The sequence below is a fragment of the Podarcis vaucheri genome (genome assembly GCF_965113315.1).
Source record: "Podarcis vaucheri genome assembly, chromosome: 1".
In the NCBI taxonomy this organism is placed as follows: Eukaryota; Metazoa; Chordata; class Lepidosauria; order Squamata; family Lacertidae; genus Podarcis; species Podarcis vaucheri.
In genome coordinates, this window is record NC_138759.1 from 65,139,083 (window position 1) to 65,165,765 (window position 26,683).

General features: G+C 41.8%; 1 protein-coding gene across 3 annotated transcripts in view; it reads right to left on the reverse strand.

The window, feature by feature from the left end:
- Positions 1-2,245: 2,245 nt before the first annotated feature.
- The window catches only part of KIF18A (kinesin family member 18A), a 39,494-nt gene continuing 15,056 nt past the window's right edge, over positions 2,246-26,683 (reverse strand). For 2 of the 3 annotated variants that reach the window (XM_082193572.1, XM_082193571.1), the window contains exons 10-17: positions 25,802-25,964; positions 23,494-23,658; positions 21,957-22,078; positions 20,274-20,512; positions 9,374-9,851; positions 7,754-7,858; positions 5,197-5,306; positions 2,246-2,394 (exon numbers count right to left, since the gene is read on the reverse strand). In XM_082193572.1, coding sequence (XP_082049698.1) covers positions 2,279-2,394; positions 5,197-5,306; positions 7,754-7,858; positions 9,374-9,851; positions 20,274-20,512; positions 21,957-22,078; positions 23,494-23,658; positions 25,802-25,964 — 1,498 coding nt within the window. In that variant the 3' untranslated portion in view covers positions 2,246-2,278. Of the gene's footprint in view, positions 2,395-5,196; positions 5,307-7,753; positions 7,859-9,373; positions 9,852-20,273; positions 20,513-21,956; positions 22,079-23,493; positions 23,659-25,801; positions 25,965-26,683 lie in introns of those variants that run through there. The other variant, XR_014212498.1, reaches the window with a different exon arrangement.

Genomic DNA, 26,683 nt, shown 5'->3' on the forward strand with positions numbered 1-26,683 from the left:
GGAACTGCAAGCAATTCCCCAGATTTTGCTCATGACTCTTAATAAACTTATTAAGTTTTCTAAAGCCATCTTCAGGCATTATGAAAACAGAGTGAACACACAAGGAGGGAAGTGTTGGGATAAGCAATTTAGTCCCGTTCTTATTTTTGTCATCTTCTCATGGAAGGCAACCATCTAGCAGTGAGCCCCTTGAATCCACAAAGGCTCTATACCCATTTTGGAACCAGATTACTGCAATGCAAATATGTGGGGCTGTCCTTTCAGGCTGTCAGAATACTGCCACAAGGCTGCCAACAGGGACTAGGTGTTGCCATCATATCTCACCAGTGTTTTAAAAGCTGTGCTGTCTCCTGGTCTGTCACCAGGCTCAAATCAAAGTGGCAGTGTTTTCCTCGAAAGTCCTGCATGGCCTAGAACTAATGTATCTGAAGGGCTGCCCGAGTCCATATCAGCCTCCTTGTTAGTTAGGATGATCATCAAAGGTCATTCTGTCCCTCAAGCTCCACGTATCTGAGGTGCAGTTGGAAGCAATGGCAAGGCCTTCTGGTGGTACCCTGAACATGCTCTGTAGCTGCCTTGCCCAACACTCTTCTCTTTTTGATATCAGGCCCTTTAAAATAATCAGTCTTAATCTTATGCAAATTTACAGCAGTGATGGGGAACGTGTGGTTTTTGCAGGGCCAAGGTGACACGGGCTGAGGGGAGATACAGCCCAACAACAACTGGAGGGCCGATTTCCCTACCCTTGATCTAGTCTGTCTTAATTTTTCTTTACTTATAGTTTTTATTTAAAGGAGTGGAAATGTATCAACCATGTTGGAACTTTGGGAAAAGAGGCAGACTTCAGCATAGTTGAAAGTTCTGTGCAGTACTCAGTACGAATTTTAGGAGTGGTTCTGTATAAATTTTGTTATTGTTGTTCACAAAGTTCTTGGCTGGAGGGCAATGTTACCCTTGCCACTGCCACCACAAGAAAATACAGAAATAGATGATGGTGGAAAGGGGACAGATTCTGGAAAGTTTCTGGATCCTTTCTGCGGAGCTGGGCATTAACATGCTTCCATTAAAATCAAGGACTTTTTAATCCTCAGGAGCAGTATGCCACATATGTCATATCAACCTATGAGTAAAGCAAACTAATTGTAAGAGCCAGAGAGTTTCAAAGGGGGAACAGGTGTGTGACAAAGACTTTGGTTCTACAAAAAAAAATTTAATTCACAAGCAACACAAGAGTTAATCTAAGACACACAGATACAGACTAAAAATACAAGGACATTTTTACATTCAAGTTGTTAGAAGGTTTAGTTTCAAACACCAGTTTGAGAAAGGAAATGTTGCCATGTGCAGGAATTTCACTAAAAGAGCACCTAAAAAGCCAATGGTGGGAAACCTTTGTTCCTCCAGAAGCTGCTAAACTACAGCTTCCGTCATCCCTAGGCCACTGACTATGCTGGCTGGGGCTGATGGGAGTTGGAGCCCAACAGGACTTGGAGGACCACAGGTATATTGGCTTATTAGGTAAATTTTTAAAAACTAAAGTACTTCATTCTCTACGAGTCCCAATGAGTCATGAAATCCATGGATACATTCCACCCCTACTCCAAATTCAGCACAGGGAAGGTCATACAATATTCCTGAGTCCATTCCTGAGTCCACTGCCTCCATACCAGGCACAAGCAAGCATTATATGCACTGTAATTAACCAGCAATGCGAGGCAAAAGACATTAAGGCGCATCTCTTAAGATCCATTTTGAACCTTCCTTGCTGGAATACAGTAGAGCTGTTTCTTCAAAGGTCCACAGTATGTAAGGTGTTTGCACCCTGCATTGGGCAGGCATGCAGGGATGAGCTCTCAATGCCACCTGCCATTTATGAAGAGCTGCATTAGCAGGAAGAGGGGAATCTTGTAACATTTCTTTCTTAAACTTTATGCTGCTTCATGTACCAACTATGTACCAGCTAAACAGGCTATAGAGGAGCCCCACCCAGCTTTCTGACTGTATTCTCACTGCAAGAGATTATTTCACTGAAATATGGCGAAGGGCAGCTATTTGTGAAGTACAATGCAGCTTCCAATTACATGTTAAGAGCGAGAGAAGGATGCACCAAAGCACAGATGTGAGCATTCGAAAAATACATGTTTGTAAAGTATAATGAATAACTACTACCACAGGTAAGTGAGAAGCAGTGCAGAGAGCAGATGGAAAGTTCACCTTTCCTGTCTTGCTAATAAATTAAAATCTGTATAAAGCAAGGATTTATTTCAACGTAGGTAATTTAAAATGCTTTTTTGGATGTCTTGAGTTTCGTGTCTAAGGTTGCATTTTCCTTGCCGTTGCTTCTAACACGTTTTCTTAGCACTTCGTTTTGCTTCCAGCTTCTTGTTCTAGTTTCTATGGAACAAAAAATTAGCCATGTTAAAGAGAGACAGAGATACTACTGCTTTGATTATGTTTATTATTTCCCTAAATGTTAAGGTTAACAGAACAGGGTAGACGTAGGACTACTATTACTATATCATCATCGTTGCTATTGTTATTATTATTATTTAAATGACATTAACTATATGCTTGAACTGTTAACTTCTCATTTTTTAATATTGCTATAAATGCTGGCTGCATCTGATAAGTGTCTGAAAAATGCTGCTAACATAGCGTTTATTGTTTTACTTACTGTATTTTTGTTTTACTCCATAAGCCACTCAGAGAGCCATGAATGGCTAATCAGCGTCTTAGACAAGCAATAACTTGTAGTATCCTGTGGCTCAGAAAGTTTTCAAAACTTACTACACAGAACTAATATGAGGCTCAGCTCCACCTAATGAATTGTTCGGGTCACACCTTTCTCAGACTGAAGCATTAAGTTCGGATAAGGGATTTCTTATATCTGACATCAGCATCAAGCACCATAGTACTAAGGTTCAAAGAGAAGCGTTTGCTCAACAGTAAAAGGCAACAGAAGAGGCTGATTCCTGATCCTGGCACTGTGCTACTTTGCCTGTTCCCTTTGAAGCCTGACATTTTAATCCCCTGATGTCACATGACAGTCAAGTGGGAGACCCTGCCCACTTTTCAAAAACGGCTCCTGGCAAGTGGGGCAGTTCTGGATCTGTGCTCCCAGGCTGAAAGAGGTTCCCCACCCCTGCGCACAGAACAAGCCCAAGCATGTGCCTTGGAATATTGATAGGGTGGGGTTTTTTTGCTTAGATTCTAAGCATGTCTAATGCGCTCCCAGCTTCTAAATTAGGAATTCAATTGCATGATTCTTTAACAATACAATTACAGTAATTGATGCTGGTATCCTTTATTACCTAACATTTGGTACAAATAATTAACACGAAGATAGCATTGTGCAAAGTACTGATAACACTGTATTCGGCTTCTATTAGCTCCGGGGAACGCTACGTGCAGCACTTCAGCAGCTGCATAACAGAAAGAGAACATTAATTTTGCCTGGAGGAAGGGTGGTTAAAAGGACAAGAGGTAGCAAAAAGGCAATTGTTTGGGGACCTCTAGAGTATGTGAGCCAGAGAGCTGAGATTGCCCAAATCAAGCTTTCATTGTAAATGCACAGATGCAATTGGAACCAGGATGGAGGCGCAAAGGCAACCTGTTCTTCAGCTGTGGAGCCTGGACAGTGGCATGCATAGCCCCACATCAGCAAAACTCAGGATATCCTTGGCTAATTTAAAACTGGCTTCCCTGCCATAACCAGGCTGTCCAGGGAAATGTCCTGCCTCTGCATTCCCCACCACACAAAAAGGTGTCTAAAGAAGTCACTCTTACTACTGGCAGGAGTGGCTGGGGCCGTGCACCGAAGCAATGATTCTCCAACATCACCTTGTGGGACATGTTGTGCAGATGCCTGCTTATCGTCTTCCAAAGCAACTACTCTAGTCCGAACTTAAAAATGGAAAGCGTAATGCTGGTGGTCAACAAAAGAAGTTTAAAGGCAAATTTTTAAAAATGTAGTATAAACACCAGCAATTGGGAAACACTGGCCTGCGAGCGCTCCAGTTGGAAAACAGCCTTTACCAAAGGTGTAATGGGCTTTGAAGACACTCAAACTCAGGACACAAGGGAGAAACGTACTAAGAGAAAGGCACGCTTGGCAAATCTACACCATGATCAACTCCTACCCGGAAACCAATGTCCCCACTGTGGAAGGACGAGTGGATCCAGAATTGGCCTCCACAGTCACTTATGGACTCATTGTTAAAACCATGTTTATGGAAGACAATCTTACTTGGCTACGAGTGATCGCTAAAGAAGAAGGTGCGTCCACCCACTCTTGACCTCACCACCGCCCTACCCCGTGCCGGTAAGCTAGTGTGCCACCACTGTCAGAGAGTGGCAGCATGGCACTGCCCCTCTGGCTCCTGCCTATCATTGCTCTGGATTCAAAAATATATGGGGCATGGCTATAATGGTTAGCACCAAAGAGGCGGAGACATCACAGAAAAGAGGTGGCGGAAGCTAGGAAAGAACCTGCCAGGAGGATCTCATGAGACACTGAAAAATTGTGGAAAGGTGTGGTGAAGAATTTGGCAGCTCCACCTTTTGCCACAGCTATGATGGGAACTGCCCACAAGCCACTGCACGGTGAGGAAGACAACAAACAGCTCCAGGGTTTATGCTCTTCCAAACAGATGGATGAACTGCTAGAAAACATCCAGGCTGTTTAGTGTCACAGGTAGGGGTAGGTTAAAGTGGGACGATGTACATACAGTCCTGAAGTAAGGGAGAATATGTAATTTTGAGAATACTGTCAATCCCCTTTGGGCTATTTGGCTCCTCTTTCCCTATACAGTTGACCCTCCGGATACAAACTTAATTGGTTCTGGGGGTCCCTACGTACCCTGAAAAGTCTGCATCTAGAGGCACCGCTTCTGCGCACAGAAGTACACACTTCCGGGTTTGCTGTGTTCGCAACCCAAAAGTTACGTTACCCGAAGGTAATGTAACCCAAGGGTCCACTGTATTAAAACATGGAATTGACTAAGTTTCTTAAGGAGTAACTTTTTCACTCAATTTAACTGAGTAGCTAAAATATATCGACCCAGCTGTACATCTAAATTACCACAGCAAAAGACTAAGAAAAATGGTAATTGTCGGCCCACAATCTTGGCCCTCCTCCATAGATACCTACTGCTCAAGCTTGGATATAATCACCGAAAATTGTAATTTGATACTTACCTGTTGATTTAGGGACTCTTAGAGCTTTATAACTTAACATGCTGTCTTGTTTAATACGCTTTGCAGTTGTATGACCATGCTGATTTGTAATGTCGCTGTTCGATACTGAACTGTAAGAAAAAGTTATAACAAGTTTGCTTTTAGCACAGTGACCTTAAGCTGGTATGCTTAGTTTTCGGTTTTTGGAACACAACATCTAAAAGTATATTAGATTGAGGAACACGTGTGTGACTAATTTACTACAAGAAAGATCCACCACAGATACAGTTGTATGGATTTTGGTTATTTCTTCTCTTGGTCCTAAGAAAAACTGAACAAGTATGATTCAAATTATATTTCTGGTTTGTGTCTGTGCATTTGTTTCCCAGTGTGATGGAATAGGACTTTCAGCTATTCTGTGCTGGGCTTTTGGTTGTAAAACCTGAGTTGCAATAATGGTTGTGCTTTGCTTTAAAGCTCCTGTATAGGAAGGTCAATAGTTCGCAGGTAGGCTCAAAGAAAATAGGAAATGTTCCGCTCAGGAAGTTCTGCACAGGAGCATTGAAAATTCAGCGTAGGAACCTGGCAATTAAAGGGTAGTCAAAAACTAATCAGGAGTTTACTCCTGGGAGTCTAGTCTCCTGATTCATTAAAGGTTTAGGAGAGGGGAAAGGATCAAGAAATGATGCTTAACCTTATAACTGCTGTTAAGATTGTTGCTGTTGTTGTTTAGTCGTGTCCGACTCTTCGTGACCCCATGGACCACGTAGTTTAAATGTGGGCATTGTACCTCCTGCAAATATGCTTTGCAGGTAAAAGAGTTTAACAACCAAGAAGGCTTTAAGTTCATTTTACAGGCATTTGCCACATGTGTTACTCCACGTGTAATTTACGTGATTTGATATCCCTGTGGGTTGTTGTATGTAGGTCATACTCTCAGACCTATCAAAGTAAGAATATCAGAACACCGATCTAGGATCAGGAACAATGTAATAGATGCTCCTTTATTGAAGCATTTCATTTCGATGAGAACTTGACATTTTTTGTAATTTGGACGTATTAAGGTCCTGTAAGGTAAAGGTAAAGGTACCCCTGCCCGTACGGGCCAGTCTTGACAGACTCTGGGGTTGTGCGCCCATCTCACTCAAGAGGCCGGGGGCCAGCGCTGTCCGGAGACACTTCCGGGTCACGTGGCCAGCGTGACATCGCTGCTCTGGCGAGCCAGAGCCGCACACGGAAACGCCGTTTACCTTCCCGCTAGTAAGCGGTCCCTATTTATCTACTTGCACCCGAGGGTGCTTTCGAACTGCTAGGTTGGCAGGCGCTGGGACCGAACAACGGGAGCGCACCCCGCCGCGGGGATTCGAACCGCCGACCTTTCGATCGGCAAGCCCTAGGCGCTGAGGCTTTTACCCACAGCGCCACCCGCGTCCCACTATTAAGGTCCTGTAGAACGAGCTAAAAAAAATCCTTATGCAGAAAGAAACTAGGTTTAATTTCATATTCAATTCCTTACATCCCTCAGGTCTGAATACTGAAAGTGATTATAGTGGGGTTTTTTTTGTGAATTTGTGCTAATGTTTACATGTAGAACACCTGAGAATGGACTCAGTTTGTTTCACTTCTGTGGGCCAAGTGGTTTATTTTGAGTACTTAGTTGTGCACCTGTGGATTGCCATTACTTTAGATCCAAATTGTTTACATTTATGTATGAGTTTGTATTAATGTTTACATGTATATCATCTGAACATGGATTAAGTTTAGTTTTACTTTTGCTGTGCCATATGGGTCACTTTAAGAAAGATATTTTGTATCTGCGGATTGCCAACACTTGTAACTCAATCAATTTTGTGCTTGTCCATATCTAATGACTATTGGATGGATTTTCCCCAAATTGATTTTTGAACTTTGAATTTTATTGTTATTCATGTTTTTATACTGTATCATATGCTGCTTTTATGTTGTATTACAATTAAGTGTTTTAAATTTGTTGTTAGCCGCCCTGAGCCCGGTTTTCTGAACCGGGAAGGGTGGGGTATAAATAAAAAATATTTTTTATTATTATCATTATTATTATTATTAATTATTATTATATTAGACAAATTTGAGACAAGGATCTTTAGACAAGAATGCAGTTAGGCCTGTGCAGCATTCCTTTCTAGCCATTGCTTCTTTCTTCCCACCCAATAAACACACACAGATTGGGGGTGACTGCTGAGAAGGCCTGCAGAGGCCAGGTAGGGTCAGATTTGGCCCATGGCTTTCTGCCCCTGCATTAGATACATTAGTGGAAGAGAGACTGAAATGTCTACATTTTGGCCACGCGGTAATCTAAGAATATGTTCAATACGGCAGCTTCTCATGCTCAGCTGGCCCTTGGCTTAACTAATGCTCCTCCTATAAATCATCACCATCTGCAGGCAGGGATGTATGGGGTGGGGTGTCCAACAGAAGATCAAGTCATGAGGACTACTGGATTGGGGTAATGTTCCTGCCTCCTACTAAACCACAGCACTGACACACCAGCAACCCATTTCACAGATGGGGAAAAGAGCACTGAACCTGAATCATGACTTACCTTAATAACTTCCTTTTCCTCTCAGCAGCAGATGTCATTGCCATATAAGATGGCTTATTATGTATGGGGTCTGGCTGCCTATTTAATGATGGAGCGACAGCGAGTCTGAAATAACAGCAAAGGAGGAAAAAGTAGTCGTGAGTATTTCTTTAAAACAAAAGCCACAAATTCTAAAAATAATCTTGCATTCCAAAAAGTGTTGGTATTAAAAGAAAATATGCAATGGAAGGATATTTTATTTGCACAGCTTTTAAAAATCCAGAAATTGCCAGTACGGACACTTGAATGTCTGTTTTCACTGGAGGATCTGTTCTGCAATACCTTCAATGGAAATACCCTGGTTTCACCTGGAATTGGGCCAGGATGAGAAATTTGCACAGGAATCAACAGTTCCGCACTGCTGGGTACCTGCAAAGGCCGATGCTCCAACAGGTGCCCTACTGCCAACTTCTGGAACCCTATGGCCTTGCTGCTCCTTGCTAATGCTGAACATTTTCTTACTGCAGTGCCCAGAAACACTGTGGGATCCACCCAGGGTCCACTCTAGTACAGTAACCTGATTAGCCAGCCAAGTGCTTCCAGGAAGTGCGCAAGCAGCACTTGAAGGCAACAGAACTCTTCTGTTAACATCCTTGCGTACAAGAAATGAAGATTTAGAGGCCTACTGCTGCTGAACCTACAGGCTCCATTTTGTCATCATGGTTTCTTTTTTCTTTTTTTTTTTGGAGACACATCTGTCATGGGTTTATCTCATCCCCTTTCAAAACCATCAGTGCTAGTGGTGACCACCACATCTTATGAAAGGGAATTTCATCTTGTGCATTGGTCTGCACTTTTTACAGCTCTTCAAGGTCATTTTCAAAAAGAGGCTGCCAGTTGTACAAAGGCATCCTAATACAGGCAGATGTATTTCAATCCTTAGCACAACATTTCCCATTCTCACCACCACAAACAAGCCAACATTTTCAGAGCTGTTTAGAACAACCCCAAGATCTCTTTCCTGAGTACTTACCAGTTCAGAGAGACCACATCAATGAATACGTTGCCATGATTATTTTATTTTGATTTTTTGCCCCAATATGATTTTGAAAATGAGCCTCACTTGCCATTTTGTTGCCCACCCACTTTGAAGAGATGCTTTTGGAGCAATCACAGCCTGCTTCGACTTTCACCAACCTGAATAATTTGGTGTTACCTGCAAGTCTGCCTACAATCCCTGACTCCAGTAGCACAGATCCCAAAACAGATCACTGGAGGAACCCAATGCTTCCTTCACTCCATTGTGAAAACTGCTCGGTATTCTACCCTTGCTTCTTCACTTGCCTTATTGTCGTGTTTCGCCAGACTTTGTGCTCATGGACTGCAGTCCATGAAAGAAAGGAAAAAGGGATCAGCAGGAGGAAACAGCAACATGACCTTTTGGACAAGGCCATACATAGTTTAACAATTCAGGCACGTCTTTCAGAGGCTTTAAATGCCACAGTTATCTGACATTAGAATGTGAAACAACTGAGGTCACACTAATTGTGCAAAAAGGAAAGAAAGCAGATAAACCACTATCAGGATTAAAGTGGCGAGGAAGGAGAGAGGATATTACACTTCCTCTTCCACAGAAAATACCTTTGTAAACTATTGTTGCTGCTGTCGGTCACCTGCAATTTGCTTTCAGATTCATTGGGAGGGAAGTCTGTACTGTCCATGTTGCTTTCATATAGAGTAACTGTCGAGTTCATGAGGCGCTCTGGAGTCACGACGCATATGTTATCCCCATGGCTCTCCTGCTTTAATGGCTCCTGAGCCTGTGCAGTGCGACTGTTCATTTCTTGAAGGCCTGCTGCTATATTTAACACTTGCTTTACCACAGTCTCAGTACGCAGGTTCTCCACAGGCTTCTGGCAGCCCTTGGGTGTATACAGAATGGGGTGGAATTCTTTGCTGATGGAATCCACCAGGTGATTAGGGCTTGGCCGACTGGATTGCTGAGGACTTTGCAGTGCCATGGGAGACTCCATCAATTTCCGCCTTATTCTTTTATTAGCAGGTACTCCGTATTCTGCCTCAAGTTCCACATGGGTCTTAACTTTCTCTGATGGCATACCTAGGTTGAAAGACAGGCAAGAAGAATCACTTAGGCGTGTGTTCTAGGCTTTGCAGAGAAGAGTAAGAACAGTTCTGTAGAGCTGGATCTAAACCAAGGTAGCTGAGCTTAGGTTTCACTGAAATCAATGGGACAAGTTAGTAGTGACTTAACTTTTTTTTTAAATGTTTTAATGTAATTGTATTACTTTAAGTCACCTTGATCTTCCTTTGGATTCAAGTACAGTGGTACCTCGGGTTACAGAGGTAACAGACACTTCAGGTTACAGACTCAGGTAACCCAGAAATATTACCTCGGGTCAAGAATTTTGCTTCAGGATGAGAACAGAAATCGCGTGGCAGCAGCGGGAGGCCCCATCAGCTAAAGTGGTACCTCAGGTTAAGAACAGTTTCAGGTTAAGAACGGACCTCCAGACTGAATGAAGTTCTTAACCCGAGTTACCACTGTACCTTAGTCTGGATCATTTTAAGCCCTCTCCAAGCTTTCATTATTATTTTTTTGAAATTTGCATTTTATTTATTTGTTAACATTCTTATATTAGATCAGTAAACGTTGTCATATTACATTACAGGACTTACTATAATATAATTTCCTACATGTATACAAAAATTATATACAAATACCTATAAGTGCACCAGCAGCAGTGTGGGAGAGAAGGAAACAGGGAACTAATATAATAATTTATCAACACATAACTGTACAGTTTTTGAGGATAGCAGCTTATATGCCATAATTAAAAGCAGCTGAGCCAGTACAGAACCATTGTAATAATGGCTGATTGACAGAAAGTATCACACAGTGAAGGAGGCGAGGGCAGTGAGGAACAAGTAAGAAAACTTAAGAAGGAAGCATAAGAGACCCCGGAAAATGGAAAGCGGATTATAACCCTGGTGGTCTTAATTTCTTGCAGCTCATACACAATAGGCAATGGAAAGCAATACTCGTTTCTGTCAGATTGGTCTCCATGGATATCAGGCTATGTCTGATACAACATGAAAAAACATCCTTAGAGTGCACTGGAACCCACAATGCATTTTCCAAAAAATATATGCTGGCACTGTGCTCCCCCCTCCAATAACATAGTGCCATATGATATGATCCTGCCCCAAAGTAATGACATTTTGGTCAGAGGTAACCATAAATATGAGTTTGACCAAACTGTGGGAGGCAGTGGAAGACAGAAGTGCCTGGCGTGCTCTGGTCCATGGGGTCACGAAGAGTCGGACACGACTAAACAACAACAACAACAACCATAAATATGGTCTTAAACAGATTCCTGAGATGTAAAGATGTTAGTGTTTTGCTATATTATTTACTAGTCCTTTGGAACCAGAGAGAGGGAAAACATAACTGGCTAATGAAGGTACTCATGGTGGCCAAACACTTGACACTTCAGTATTGGAAGGAGAGATCTTCTTCCCGTATAGTACAAGGGATGGAAGACATGAGCCAACTAGCCACTTATGAGAAAGCGACTTTACCTAAGCAGAGGAAGGGTGGAAAATTATTAGATAGATGGACTCCCTACATGGATATGTTTGCATAAATAACAAACATCTGGCAAGTTGGGATCTCCAACTGAAGCCCTTACCTCTCTACTGATACACAATTGTTTTATTATTATTCACTAGTACTGTTTTTTCTTTGTACTTTGCTTCTTCCTTCTGTATGCAATATTTTAAACCTGCTTTCCCTTCCACACATAGGCTAAGCAGATGGAGGAAAAACTATGAAAGGGGCTTAAGAAATTTTATTACAGCATGTGACTTGACTTCCCCCCTCTGTTCTGCCTGCTGAAATAGTTAGAAACCAAAACACAGAGGTTTAGTACTGCTTTTAGAATGTAGTAGTGCATTTAGCTTGCTTATCTGCATTAAACAAACACTTTGGATTTATTTCCAGGCAATGAGCTTAGCCTTTGTAAGACATTTATTCAAAATCTACCACTGCTTGATTTTGATAGAATAAATTCGGAAACCACATGTCATCAAGCCACTTCAAAAAAGGCAAGTCACCCTAACTGACATGTTAAGTCCAAAACCAATGAAAGATGAACTACTGGGGTGGTGGTAGGGAGATCTTCAGCAATTTAGAAAGCATTGCACAACCATTTTAGATCATTCACCCAAACAAGGTGCAACTAGACATAGCCATGATTCTAACCACAAGCTAAAGGTGTCTGGAAGGAAATATTTAGGGTTGGCTTACAAGTAGCAGATCTTTAAGCTAAAAAATAGTACACAGAAGGTCAGGAAAAAGGGTATCAACATCCTAGGTTTTGATGTAGAACATACAAAGTATAGCTATGTTTTACACTTATGATGGTGAAGGGTTGACATGCTCTGCATAGCAGTTGGACTAAGTGAGACCATTCCTGTGAATATGTAGTAGTTAACTGTTCAATCTCTGTTCTTGGTCCTACCCTCACAGGAAAATAACAAGACAATCCTACCTACACACTTGCTTCAAACTCAATGGCTCAGAGGCATTCTCTCTCTCCCCCCCCCCCTGGTTAAAAATTCAGATTGGTGTTTGGCTAGATACAATTCCAGTACTTCCTGGTTCATAAATTTTAGTCTGAAGTATTCCACATTGCATTTCTAGACAATAAACAAACTCTGTGTGCTCAAAATATTTATCTTCCAACATCCTATGGCCGAGAAACCCGATTATATGAATAGTGATGCAAGGCTCCAATCATAACATTTTGAATAGCCACTTTGCTGAATATCAACAATATGCTTTGCCCAGAGAATCCAATTATAATCTTTCAAACAGCTATCCATTAAACATTTTAGGCAACATTTTAAAATATTAATTTATGAGGCGTTGCTCTAGCTTATGCATCTGAAAGTATGTGTTTCGGGGAAAAGTAGTGGTTGGCGGACCGTTGGTCTGTGTTTATACATTACAGCACTGACGTTCCTCTTTCCAAAGAAGAAGAAGAAAAGTTTTGTTTACTGTAAGGCACTGGGTTTTTTCAAAATGTCCTAAGAGAAACTGGGAACGAAGTCTTGGGGGAGAGAAACATTTTGGTGAGAGTGCCAAGTTTTAGAAGCTTCTCCCAGTACTGAAACCACTTTTAAATTACCCGTAAATGTAAGCATTTAAACTGCAAACCAGATAGGCAGAGAACACAAAAAGTATTGCCAACATTAATAATTTGTTGAACTTCAACACAATGAGCCATATTTCATACTGCACTGCAAGCTCATTAATAAAAAGCTGGTTGCTGGGGTTCCATGAAGCACAAATGCGAGCCATTAGGAAAAAGGAAACCCCATATAGCTACTTAATGTCATCAGGAAAGAAATCCTTAGCAAAACAATTGTATCAAACAACTTGGGCCCAAAGTACCTCCTGATTCCTTATGCTCCACCTCAGTCACTGAGATCTTCCTGCCCCTGATGTGCCCCCTGGAACTCCTTGCCTGTAAAGATCAGGCAAGAGTCACCCCTGCCATATTTTAGAGGTCTTTTGAAAACAGTATTGTTCAGACGGGCCTTGAATGGAACATGAATGGATATTATTATGGATATTATAATGCTGTACACCAACTTGCTATTATTATTTAATGAAAGTACTGTATATTTAAAAGAGCGATTGTCCTCGTTTATCCTGCCCTTAAAAGTGGCCAGCATGGGCAATGGTCACGGATAATGGGATATGTAGTTGAGCAACATTTGGAGTGCCACAGGCTGCCCAAACCTGGTTTACTGCTATGAGGACAAGCTTAGGTGTGCCTCGAACCCTTCTCTTCCAGTGAAGTCGTGAAGAGGAGATGATCAGAGGTTGATGATCCTGGCTTCTTTGGACAAACCATAGTTAAAGCTCACTACTGCAAACCCCCTCCCCTACTTTCAACAAACTATGGTGTGCTGAAAATGGAGGCAAATGCTTGCAGCCATTCTGGAAAAACAAGCCCTCATATATCTATCCAGTCCCATAAATTAAGATAAATTGGATACAATACTTAAGGATTAATTTAGGATGTAAAATCGACCACATCCCCCCCAACTTATTACCATGTGTGTTATGGGGAAAGCAAATACACCTTATATTAAAGCTGCGTTCCTTTGCACAGTTACCTAGAAGTAAGCCCTATGGCAAGCAGTGCAACTTACTTCTGAGTAAACTTTCACAGGTTTGAGCTGCACCTGCCAAAATATATTTTTGCCATGCTTTAGAATCGACATGAAAAACGGGAGTTGAACATGTAGGTATTCAAATGAATGATTTCTCTCCCTTTCAATTAAGAATTTTTGGACAGCCTTGGCTATGCCATGTCATGCCTCCAGAAATCTCTGCCGATAAAGGAACTCATTTATCAAGAAGCGAGTATACAAAGACAAGACTTAGCATGGTATCAAGCAATGTGAAAAGCGTGAGGGAAGTATTTAGCAAACATGAGTCACAGTCCACAAAAGTCGAGTTCATGTCAAAAAGACATTGATGAATGGGACAAGTTCTAATTGGGTTTGGGACAAAATAACGGGTTGGGATTTTTTTATTCTTCCAGAACTCATGTTAAATACATGCATGAGAAGGTATTTCTGGAATCTGTGCTAAATTAAGTCTGCTCGGTTGTTCGGCTAAAGTGAAATCAAATATTAATGTATTCATTTCAATAAACATTTCTGGGCTTCCAGTGATTGATCCAATTACTCTACTAATCATAAATTTTGATTCTTTTAACAGCTTTCTGACTCATGGAATTCCGAGTTGCAAATGTTGCCTAGTGAATGAATTTTAGCTATTTAATATTCATGTGACCCCAACACGTTATTATGCCAAGCAATTTAAAGATATTCTGGAAGCAATAAATGCAATGTGGGTGTGTGGGAGCTACCAAAACCCCAGCGTGCATCCAAAAGAATGGCAACATTAGCGTGATGCTATTACTTAAGATGGAGAAAGGAAGGCAGTTGTAACAGGGCAGCTTGAATGGGAAGCAGCTCTCCAGTACGTATTAAAGCTTACAGGTGAGAGGATGAATGAGGATGCAATCCTGCATTTCAAGTCAATGTTTTGACTAACATGAGAATTCACAGCAATTAGCTCTTCCCAGTAATAAATTGGCTCTGCTTCTGGTCACTGGAGGAAGTAATGGGCACTTCCCCCTGCATTTAAACATGGACCCCACTCCCCTCTCTACTAATGCGCAGCTACGCTTAAAGAAATGGGATATCTGAAACAAAGCCAGAAATACTGGCAAGTGCCTGGCTGTGAATGGAGCTCGCGTTCGCATCTCACACACAGAGAGAACACGGATCACGCCATCAATCAAAATCCTACTGCGCAAGCCTTAAGAATGCCACTCTTAACTTAGAGCTTGTGTTTTTACTTGACTGGTATAATAATTTATGTTGCACTTCAATGGCAGGAGTTAAAATATCACAGCTGCCTATGATTTTGCAGTCTGCTATAACTGCAGCTAAAAGGTAAGCCCCTCACTCTTTTTTTGAGGCAACAGTCTATTTGAAATTAAAGTTGTTTCAAGAGCAAAGGGTGATGTTGTTATTCTGCTGCCAAGTCTCATTTCTTACTCTCGTCCAAGTGCTACTGAAAGCATATAATAACAAGGCTTTGAAGTTGCCAAGTGAGGTAGAAAAGCCAAGAGTGATGGGTTCAATCAAACAGCAACCCCACCTTACTCTACCGGGAGAGAGAAATCTCTAACCAACCTAAAAGTTTTTGGAAGCGTGCTACCAAGTTAAGTTCTGGAACTGAAAACTGCTCAGAGATCTTTGTCATTAAAGTTTGCTATAAGTAGCCTATCACCAAAGCACGTCTGTCTGTCTATCTATCTGTCTATAGCAAACACAGGGGCACTGTAATTTGGGCATACACATCCCAAGAACTGAGTTTTGCAAAATATGGAGATTATTTTTTTTTACCAGAAGAACCCTTAAACTGATTCCTTCACCAATACAGTGAGAAAACAGTTAGAACTATAGAGGGAAATGAATGGGATTTACTGCTAAAGCTCATCACCCTCAGCTTACTCTCATGTAAAATTTTAGAAATCTTGCTGACTTCCATTCTAGCAGCTTCTTTGTCTTTGGTCAATGATGATTAAGATTGCCTTGTCCCTTGATTGCTTTCTGTGCCAACTTTACATTGCTAGTTCTCACAATGCCCCACTCCTTTAAAGCACAACCGCTGCCTTTGCTTTTTTTCTGCTCCCGTCTTTAACTACCTTGACTAGAATATCAGAGAATCAACTTTGCTCTAACTTCTGATACCAGCCGACTCTTCTTTGTGTTTCTCATAAAGCCCTGCCTACTCTTTCCCCAAGTTAAAATACTGTACTATACTATATTTCCATCATATGCAAACCAGAAATGTTGAGGTGTGACCTGAAACAAAGGACTGCTTTAGACTGGACAAATGTCTAAGCCTATTCATTATCTTTTTATGCCTTGCTAGTGTGCTGAACAGATGCAAAACACCAATACAGTGGTACCTCGGGTTACAGATGCCTCAGGTTACAGACTCCGCTAACCCAGAAATAGTACCTCGGGTTAAGAACTTTGCTTCAGGATGAGAACAGAAATCACGCGGTGGTGGCACGGCGGCAGCAGGAGGCCTCATTAGGTAAAGTGGTACCTCAGGTTAAGAACAGACCTCCAGAATAAGTTAAGTTCTTAAGCCGAGGTACCACTGTAAATATTACAAAAATGCTGAGACGTAAGCTATCATCCACTGATAATTCACAGTAGACGGCATCATTGGTACTAGACAACATAGCTGGCATTGCTACACTTAATATCTAAAGGAAGATATTTAGGGAAAAAGCATTTCCAAACTACACTTTCCTAGTAATCAATCCACATTTAAGAGCGAAACAGTAAACTACATATGCTAGCAAGCTGGGCTCACACACACCCTTCCTGTTTAATTCCCAAGATGCCCATTATTTTATTAAAATTATACTGCATACATACTTCATCGTAAATGAAACATTATGATGACCAATTTATCCAAATATAGAGAATTTTGGAAAACCCTCTGAAATATTCCAACGGGAACCTATATGTCTCTTAATTCAAAAATGGATTGGAAACCAAGAGTCTGGTGCCCCCAAAATGGAACAGCTTTACTGCTATGTTGACAAGTAAAGCCCATGCAGTTATGCTGCAAGTAAAATATGGATTTTTAAATAAGGAATAATGACCACTGTGTAACAGGTGGCCAATGTTTTTTCAGCCTCTGTGCAAAACCCCATTTCCTGCCTAACATCTTGAATAGATTGCGTACCAAAATAAATAAATAAATAAATAAAATCAATGAACCAAAAATGGCGCAATGGGATCTGTATGAATTGTCGTTTAAAAATTTCCTAGCTAAAGATAAGTCAGGGCTTCCTAACAACATGGGAACTCCCTGCTCCCCATGACTTTTCTAAGGAATAATTTTCTACTGCTGGTGATTCTTGTGTGTTGGTTCTTTAAACAAAACATACAAATGTTCCATCCTAACTTAAAAGCACCATTTTGTTTATCCAAAGTTTAGATGGTAAGAGCTCCAGAAGGCTTATAAAATATCCAGTGTTTCATGAAGTCTTGTTCTTAAGCATAGCTCTCCATAGCATATTTTGTTTCTGAAAATATTAGTATTTTGTTTAGGAGGGTTGGTTTCCAAATTTTCTGCCTCGAAGGAACCTTTCCCACCTCAATCTAACTGTTGAAGAGCACGTGTATTGTAGGTTGGAGGATCCAGAGTGCAATACAGGCTCACATGGTGTAGTGACAAGATCTATTGGCCTCATCATTTTCTACGGAAGCTGAGGGTGCATTCAGACTAGGGAAGATCAGGAATGGAAGTCTTTCAGGGAAGTTTGCCAATACTGATCTTCTACTTGTACAGTGGTGCCTCGCAAGACGAAATTAATTCGTTCTGCAAGTTTTTTCTTCTTGTGAGTTTTTCGTCTTGCGATGCACGGTTTCCCATAGGAATGCATTGAAAATCAATCAATGCGTTCCTATGGAAACCGCCTTCAGACCAGGTCCGGGGACAGTCTGTCCCCCGACCTCTTCTGAAGGCTGGAGGGGGGGGACAAGGGCTTTTCTTCCCACCGCCAGCCTTCAGAAGGCTGTTCTGAAGGCTGGCAGTGGGAAGAAAAGCCCTTCTTCCCACCTCCCGCCCCGCAAGCTCCGGGGACAGGAGTGCTTTGCTGCCGACCGCCAGCATTTTAAAAGCCCCCGCTGTCCCGGGGCGATTTTAAAATGCTGGCGGGCGGGAGCGAAGCCTCCGCTGTCCCGGGGAGATTTTAAAATGCTAGCGGGCGGCAGCTAGCGGGCGAAGTCTCCGCTGTCCCGGGAAGGCAGGCGGGGGGGGGGAGCAAAGACTTTTGCCCCCCCGCCGGCCTTCAGAAGAGGTCTAGGACCTCTTCTGAAGGCCGGCGGTGGGCGAAAGTCTTTGCTCCCGACCGCCAGCATTTTAAAAGAGGTCCCCGGAGATTTCCCTATGGGCTTTCTTCTTGCAAAGCAAGCCCATAGGGAAATTCGTCTTGCGGAATGACTCAAAAACGGAAAACTCTTTCGTCTTGCGAGTTTTTCATTTTGCGAGGCGTTCGTCTTGCAAGGCACCACTGTAGAAGGAATACCCAGGATCACCTTGGACTCTCTAAAACCATAGGCTTGGGAAGACCAACAGCAATTCTCCCCCTTGTGTTTGCGCATAAATCAAATTATTTTCACTAGCGAGCTTGCAACTTTTCCCGCAATTCCTATCTGCATCGCTGCTTGCTCTGAACTGTCTCTAGGGAAGGGAGCACCCAGGATGGAGAAGTTGTAGGGGTACAGTATATGCAGAAAATTACCGCATTAAGGAGGAGTCATTAGCGCTCCCATTTCCAACAGAAAGCCACAGACAGGAAACAACGTTTGCTAAACCGATTGAAAGATGCCTCACTTCATTTTATGACCAATAATACTGTTCATGGCATAAATTGGCCGGATCGTGCAAATGCCCAGACTATCTACCGATAAGGATACCTGCAAAAGATGAATGCACTGCACTAGGAAAAGTAGCACAAAGCTAACAAATGGCTTTAATCAGTTGATTATATTATTTCAATATTATTATATTATATCATTTGTCAGGTGTACAGTGGGCATTTTCCTTATCTTAACAAAACAGCCTGCCTCCCAAATGAAACATCACAAGCACTGTGGAGGAATTCAGAAAGGTTACAAAACAGCAAGGAAAAGGTCTTACTGTACACAGGTATCTTTAAATAATTATCTGGATCAAGGCTTATATCAACATTTTCTACTTTCTTCGGTGATCTGGAGAAAAGGTACATGCAGACTCATTTCAATGCCCACCCTAGAACTGATATTTTTGCAAGGCTGTAACTGCTACATTAGGAAGAGTTGAGTGATATAGGCAGATATTCCTGAGGGGATGACGCACACCATTTCCAAGAAAGGGCTTCTTTTGCTATCTTACACTTTAGCTGCTACACTAAAGTTAGGTTTAGTCACATTTGGCTGGATTCAGAATTCAGACGAGCAGAACTTGTAATAATTATTGGCAGGTCTTTTATCTGTAAGCTGTCTTGAGTCTCAACAGAGAAAAAGGTTGGGTATAAATAAATATATACTCTTCATAATAACCTTGTCCTATATTGAAAGATTTTTGGCAGAAGGTAACTGAAACCATCAACAGAACTTTACATTTACAGAGCAAAATATCCTCTTCAATTATTATATAACCAGCACATAGAACCTTACAAAAAGACAATGTGAGTGGACTCTCTGTGCCCTTACCACAAAAAGACTGATACTGATGAACTGGAAAAATAAAAATGTGGCACCCTTCTACAATTGGATTGAAGACTTATACAAGCTCGCAACATGTGAACAACTTGCATATAAACGCAGACTTGCCATGGACAAATTCAATGATATTTGGAATCCATTCTTACAAATACCGTAAACTGTAATAGGTTAAGATTTGGTGAAGTACAATAACAACCTTGTAAAATATACAGTTTTGGGTCGTCCCCCCTGTTTTCCCTCCTGCACAGGCTCTGTTTCTCTTTTTGGTTTGCGTTCACCATGTCTGGTGCACATATAGTTAGGTACATTTTGAACTTTCAATAAAAAGATCACCATCACCATCATTCTGTCTGCAAGGCACTCCTGCTAGAGAAAGTGGGTGGAGAGGCTGCTCTCCAGACCCCTTAAAAGCTGTTCTGGACAGTTCAGTGCCCCTCCAAGGAATGGGAGCTGCAGGGGGTGAAGCTCTCCTTCCCAGTCCCTTTCTCTAGCAGCTGGAGTGTCCAGTATTTCAGTTCAAGTAAGGGGCATTCTGGATCCAACTCACTGTAAATCTACCATCGAATTTGACCTTTTTTTCCTAAGGGAAGGTGCAACACCTTAAAAACAGAAAAAGAGACAATTGTCTACTTACGGCAAGGAGTATTCTGGTAACTCACAAGTTGTGGAAAGGCCATGATAGCAGACATCACTGGTGAATCATTTTGTTTTGGTTCTTTTTCAGTCATCTGGTCAGCCCAGACAACGGCTTTCTCTCTGTGAATCAGCTGCTCAAAAGCCTTGAAGTCATCCTCAACCGCACTGTTTGCTAACCCTGCTGTTTTCAAAGCTACGTACTGCTTTCTTATAACAGAAAGCAAAGCACTTAGTATTCTGTTAAAAAATGAAAGTTTCACGGTAAATAAGCAACAAACATCTCAGAGATAGCACTGCATGCTGCTTTCATGTAAATTGTATTTAAAGAACATCATTTATATGCAGACATCCTACTTAGAAAGTATACACAAGCTTTTAAACACCAGTTGCGCAGCGAGAGAAGACTACTGTCAGCAAGTCCTGTTTGAATTTTAACACTCTGACCATATTCCCAATAACCTAGTGTTTATATTTGTAGAGTTTCTTTCTGGGGTTAAATGTTGCAGAGTGCCTTCACAATTCTAGATTTGATTTTATGGCCATTAATCTTTAGGTGCCAACCTACATTTTCAGCAGGATTCCTATACCCTAAAATATTTGAGTTGATCCTTCTGCATTCTGGATTAATTGCAGTTTCAGAATGTGTCTGCCGAGACCATGTAACACCGGTCCTGAAAGACCTATATTGGCTCCCAATTGGCTTGCCAAGCACAATTTAAAGTGTTGGTGCTAACCCTTAAAGCAAATGAGAGATCTTGGTATAAGTCATCAACCAGGTCCTTGAAACCAGGTAGGTAGTCAGACTAGAAATTTATCATCTCACTGTTAGGCACCACTAGGCAGCTGCCTACAAAGAACTCATTCATTGGTATCTATTCTTTAGGTTTCTCTAAGGGGAAAATTCCCAGGAAGGGAAACGCTATTAAGATCAGCTGTTTTAAAAGAGGGGTTATAGGAGTTCCAAAGGGAGCCAGTAATCTGGCTTCTGTATTTTGGACCTGTTGAAGTATCAGAGTTGTCTTCAAGGACAGTCCCAAGCCCTTGGGCCAAGTCATTGTTTTGTGAGGGGGCGGAGGTGAAAACCCCCCATTTATAATCAGCTGAAGAGAAGGGCTGGGTTGGGTACCTGTGGTGCATGAGATACCCACCACTGGCATGTACCCCTGAATCATTGGCCAAGAGTGAATTTGGCCTCCAGGCCAGAAAAAAAGTTAGCTACCCACAGAATGAAACTAGGTACATTCTCCTGCCTACATCTTCCACACTGCAGGGCTGCCTTATTCCTGGTTCCAGAGGCAAGACAAGAGGCAAAGCTATGAAGTCACAGCAGTCTGCCTACAGACTACAATGGATGCCAAAATGGCACCCTCATGCTCTGGATTTGATTTGCTGCACACCTTCCAAAGAGATTGGCCACCACTGAGCTTAAAAGGTCAAAGTGTTCCTACTAAAATATTCTGAAAGAACTAGAGAGCAATCTGTTCAGCTTTTTGGAATAGGGCAGAAAAAGAAACATTGTCGTTGTCACTTTCAGACCTCTTGTTCAAAAGCAGTCCAACGAAAGTTTAATCAAATGTACCACAATTTTCGTGTAAAATTAGCCTATTTGTAGCCTTCACATACGTCAAAAGCTTTAAATAGGGAAGCTGTTCAAAATATGGCATTTCAAACGTCGACTTACTTTTCTGTCTGTTTATATTGCTGTTCTTGGAGGGATGCAAGAGTCCTCATGTATTCAGCCTGAGTTCTCAAATCCTTCACTTCCAACTTCAAATGGAAGTACTGCAGATCTCGGTTGAGCTCCTGGAAAAGGGAGCCATGTTGAAGCCAAGCTCATAGGCAGCCAACCCAGTAATGACAGGAATGCTACTACTTTGGAAAACAACAGTCCTACTTCTAGAGCGGAAGTCTTGCCAAGTGATGGGGAACAGGTCAAGAGGGTGGCAACAGCCATTCCAGTAACTAACTTGGGCCAAGGGAAATCTTGTGCAATTTTTGCCTACCACACACTGAATTGTACTATCATGCTACTTCCCCTTGCGTTAACAATAGCTAACAATGCTTCTTGAATTAACGTTATACCTGTATATATTGAATCTCACTCAGAGCTGATAGCCGTCAATACAAATCAACCAAGGCACTTCAAGTTAAAACAAACCGGAATGACCTAGGAGACGTCTTATTGAAGCCCCTTAAAGTCTGGGGCTGCTTGGGAAGCAAAGTATCAAACCCTGCCTGCATGCTGGTGCTTTGAAAGCTTCCAGGCTGGAGGAGGAGGGTGCAGGAACCCCCCCCCCCAACCGAGGTAAAGTCCTTAAAAATGACCAGTGCCATATCTGGCACTAAACCTCAGTGACAGCGGGGGCATACTAGCATTCATCAAGCATGGCTCTCATCCTTGCGACTCCCAGTTATTATCACATTTTTACGTGCTAATAACTTCCATTTTCAGCAGTGGCTAAGATGGATAAGGTATTATTTCAGCGGCAAAGGTTGCGGGAAGAATGCAGCAGACACCAGGTCAATTTTGTTTATAGGCTTGTTTGAAAAATGGAAGGCAGGTGCTTTGTTCGCTTCCTGGTTTTCTTCTTTTCTTTCATATGAAGACAGTATCTACTCTTACGCTACGTGAACAACAAGAAACGACAATAGTCTATTGTAGATACACTACTATTCCGGGAAGTACAGCAATTTGTTTGAGACTTTTTTTTTTTAAAAAAGGGGGGGAATCAATCTATTTTCATTGAAAGCAGTGAAAAATCATGCACATTTAAAAGAGAAAATTGCAACAGAAAACATCTGTCTTCTACCACATTACAAAGCAGCTATCTGCAAATGGGAAAGCCTTACAGTTACAGTTAGCAAGAACTATTTTTAAGTAACTGAGGAAGGACACATGAAGCAAGATGGTAAGTGACTTGGCCTGAAGGGGCAGCTCAAAACCAATTCCCTGCTCACCCTCACTGACCCATCATCTTCCTTCCTGGGTTTTGGTTTGGAGTGTGGAAAGTCCTCTCTCTATTTCACTTTTTCATACACGCACACAAATTTGCTTACTGCTACAGGGGAATAAAGAACAATCTCTCTCACTTGAACATCCAAAATATTTCCCAGGAGCCAAAGGGAACACGAGAACAGTACTACTGGATTAAGCCAGTGGCCCATGAAAGTCCAGCATCCTGTTCCCACAATGGCCAACCAGAGGCCAAGTAGCTTACCTGAGGAATCTGGCCATCTTGACCTAGGAGGCGCATTTCGTTTTCGACCCGGTGCAACCAATTAGTGTTGTCCTCTAAGCGTTTAGTCTCTTCCGCTTCCCTCTGCTCTATTTGCAAGCGCCGGGTTTTAAGTAATGCAAGCCGGTGGTCGTGCTTGTCAGTCGCCTGTAACAAAACAAACCTAAGTTTCAAACTAAAGGACAGAACCGGATACCATGGTGAACTACATACTACCAAAGCAGCAGCCCAGCATCTCACCCTTCCAGTAACAACTTGCAAAACAGAACACATGATGCAAGATTATTCAGTTTCCTCAACTGTGCTGGAGTTCACAGGCTGCTGTCGTCAGCGAAGCCCAGTGTGATGCCATCTGTTTTTGTGTGGTTTTCATTGTATTATAATTGTTGTAAACTACTTGTGAAACTGTGGCATGCAAATATTTTTATCAAAAAATAAATGCACACATATTTTTAAAAAAACTTAAGGTTTTACCAGAGGGAAAGCTGACTGCTGTTGCAAGCCGTTCCCTCTCTGTATCAGCTAGTTCAGCCCACGCTCTCCCAAATCATAAGTAACAGAGTTGGTCCAAATAATTCATTTAGGTTTTTTTGCCTGAACCCAAAAGGAGTGGGGTGAGCGCTTGAATGTTCTGCATGTGAACCCAATATTTTTTCCAGTGTGATTTCTGAAGAATGTGGCCCCCAAATGCTCTTTGAACTCCTGAATTTAAGACATGGTTTTGACTATTAAGAGCAAGAAAGAAAAAGAAAAGAAAAAGCAGCCAGTATATGTACCCTGCATTTCAGCGTTTAAAATATTTCCTGCTTAGTTCAACAGAAGAAATTTATATCACCTTCCATTTCAGACAGCTATCACTATGCTCAATTGAAAGCAGATGTCTGAGAAAACCTAACACACAAAATTATTTTGCAACAGAACTTCAAAGATTGTCACTTACAGTTAACTGCTATGTGAGGGAAGTTTTATACATTTAAGTATTAGCCACTTGAGCCACATTATATGGGAGAGGCAATATATGAACAATGTATGATTAAAAAATCAGAAGTAAAAAGCCTGTCTGTAAAATGCAGAGCCAAGAGTACAAAGTTCCTTCTTACACCACACAGAATAAAAACTGGCAGCTCAGGCGCAAGCCCTCTTTCCTGTCATTCTTAAAGAAATGTCACAAAATGGACTAACAGCTGAGGTGGTTCGGTATGTGTAGTGGCGGAAAGCAAGGTAAGAGTAGAGAAAAAAAGCTATGATCAGCAAACCTCGAGGGGCAGAAAAAGTAATGCTGGGGAGACCCACTGAGAGGAAAGGGCACCCAAAAAGTAAACTGAAAGCCAGCAGATTTGAGCAGCAAGATTGCCAAAGGAATGGGAAAAAAGAGTTGACAAGAGAAGCAGAGACCAAGGAAAAAGTATGCAGACAAGTCAGAGGACATATAAAAGAGCTTTAACAACACAGTGTGAAGGTAGAACTCCTATTACGCACTCAGGAGCGTAACCTAACTACAAAACTGGTAAGAACCAGTTAAGGAGGAACGTAACAGGTGAACGTTTAAAGTGAAAACTAACTCCATACAAGGTGCAAGAAGAATTCTAATAGATACAAGTTGCATTTCAAGGACTGTGGTTGGATGAAGAGATGGTGAGGGGCTGGGGTGGCAGAAGGTGATTCAGTTAGAGGAGGGGCAGCTAAGATGATGTACACCTTGCCTATTTATAAAGCTCTGGTAGACTCTTTGAACTTGATGATTTACTAAGCGATTGAGAATTTGGTATGAGCCTCTGCACTTGAATCCCCAAGGGAAATTTCCCGCACAGGTGGTGGGACGGGGCGGGGGGAACCTGGACAGGAGGACAAGGTGAATTCTAATTAGAAACCATGTTAAGAGGATTCACACAAGCCCACATACACCAAAAGCACATGAAAAGATGGTGTCAGCTAGTGCTGCTAATAGGTGTGCTGGTGGCTGAATGCTTTATAGCTGTGTGAAGTAGCTCCACGTTCCTCTAAATGAATGTGCATAGTGCTGCTTCAAATGACTGCTGGCACTATGTATTGCCAGTGGGGAAGCTGGAGGTAAGCCTGTGCAACCTTGCAACACTCTTGTGCATGCTTTCAATAGGAGAGGGTTCAGGTGAACCCCCCAAAGATCTAACCCTTGTAATTCATTTCAAGAGGCTCTGGATAACTGCAGTAAGGAGACACACAGGATCAGAACCACGTTCTTTTCATTAGCCTAACAGCTTGGCATAAGCATGGCAGAAAGGACAGCAGAACCGTCATACTAATAGCTTACCCTCTCCATTCTCTCCGGAGCGCACATCATTTCAATTTGTTCATGGCAATTTTTTTGATAATGGGTTTTCAGGATGTTTTCTTTATGGCGCAGTTCCAGCTTCAGAAACTCTTGCCTGATTTCCTCTCGATTTGCGAACACGCACTTCAAAATTTCTCTAAACCTGCCCCAAACATTTATATAGAAAAAGGAGCAAGTTACACAAAACACAGCTTCGTGGCAGCGTGTTACACTGTAGTAAATTGCAGCTTCAATTTTAAAACATTATGCTTAACAAAAGAGGTTAAAGTAGGAGTGGTACTTCGGATGTTTCTTTGTTTATAAAATGATTATGATGATAATTATATATTTATTAAATTTATAAGGTGCTTTATCATAAAAAAACCAAAGCGGTTTACAGAATAAAACCACAAAACATAAAAACCATAGAATAAAAACATTTAAAAGTTTAAAAAAATTAAATGTTGCTGGTCTACAGCTGCCATCATCCCTGACCATGGACTATGCTGGCTGAGGCTGATGGAAGTCCAGTAATATTTGCAGCAACCTACTGAGTATATAAGGGGCAAGGCAGTGTCTCAAATAACCTGTTCTTTCCTGCATATTAAAACATTTAGTGCAACATGGTGACATATTGATCAAAAAGCCACATTTCCATAACCCAACAGGTAAAAGGAAGGTTGGAATCCAGGACAGAAGTGCATTATAATCAGGGAAACTAATAAAATAATCCCCAGATCTGAATGAAACCCCCATGTTCCCATATTCTCTCATGTAAGTGTATCAAAAGGCTACGTGATTGGATTGACTAGCACAAACCCCTTTGTTTTGGTCTAGGCTTTGCACTGTGGGGGACCATGTCAGGTCCCATTAAGGTCCAGA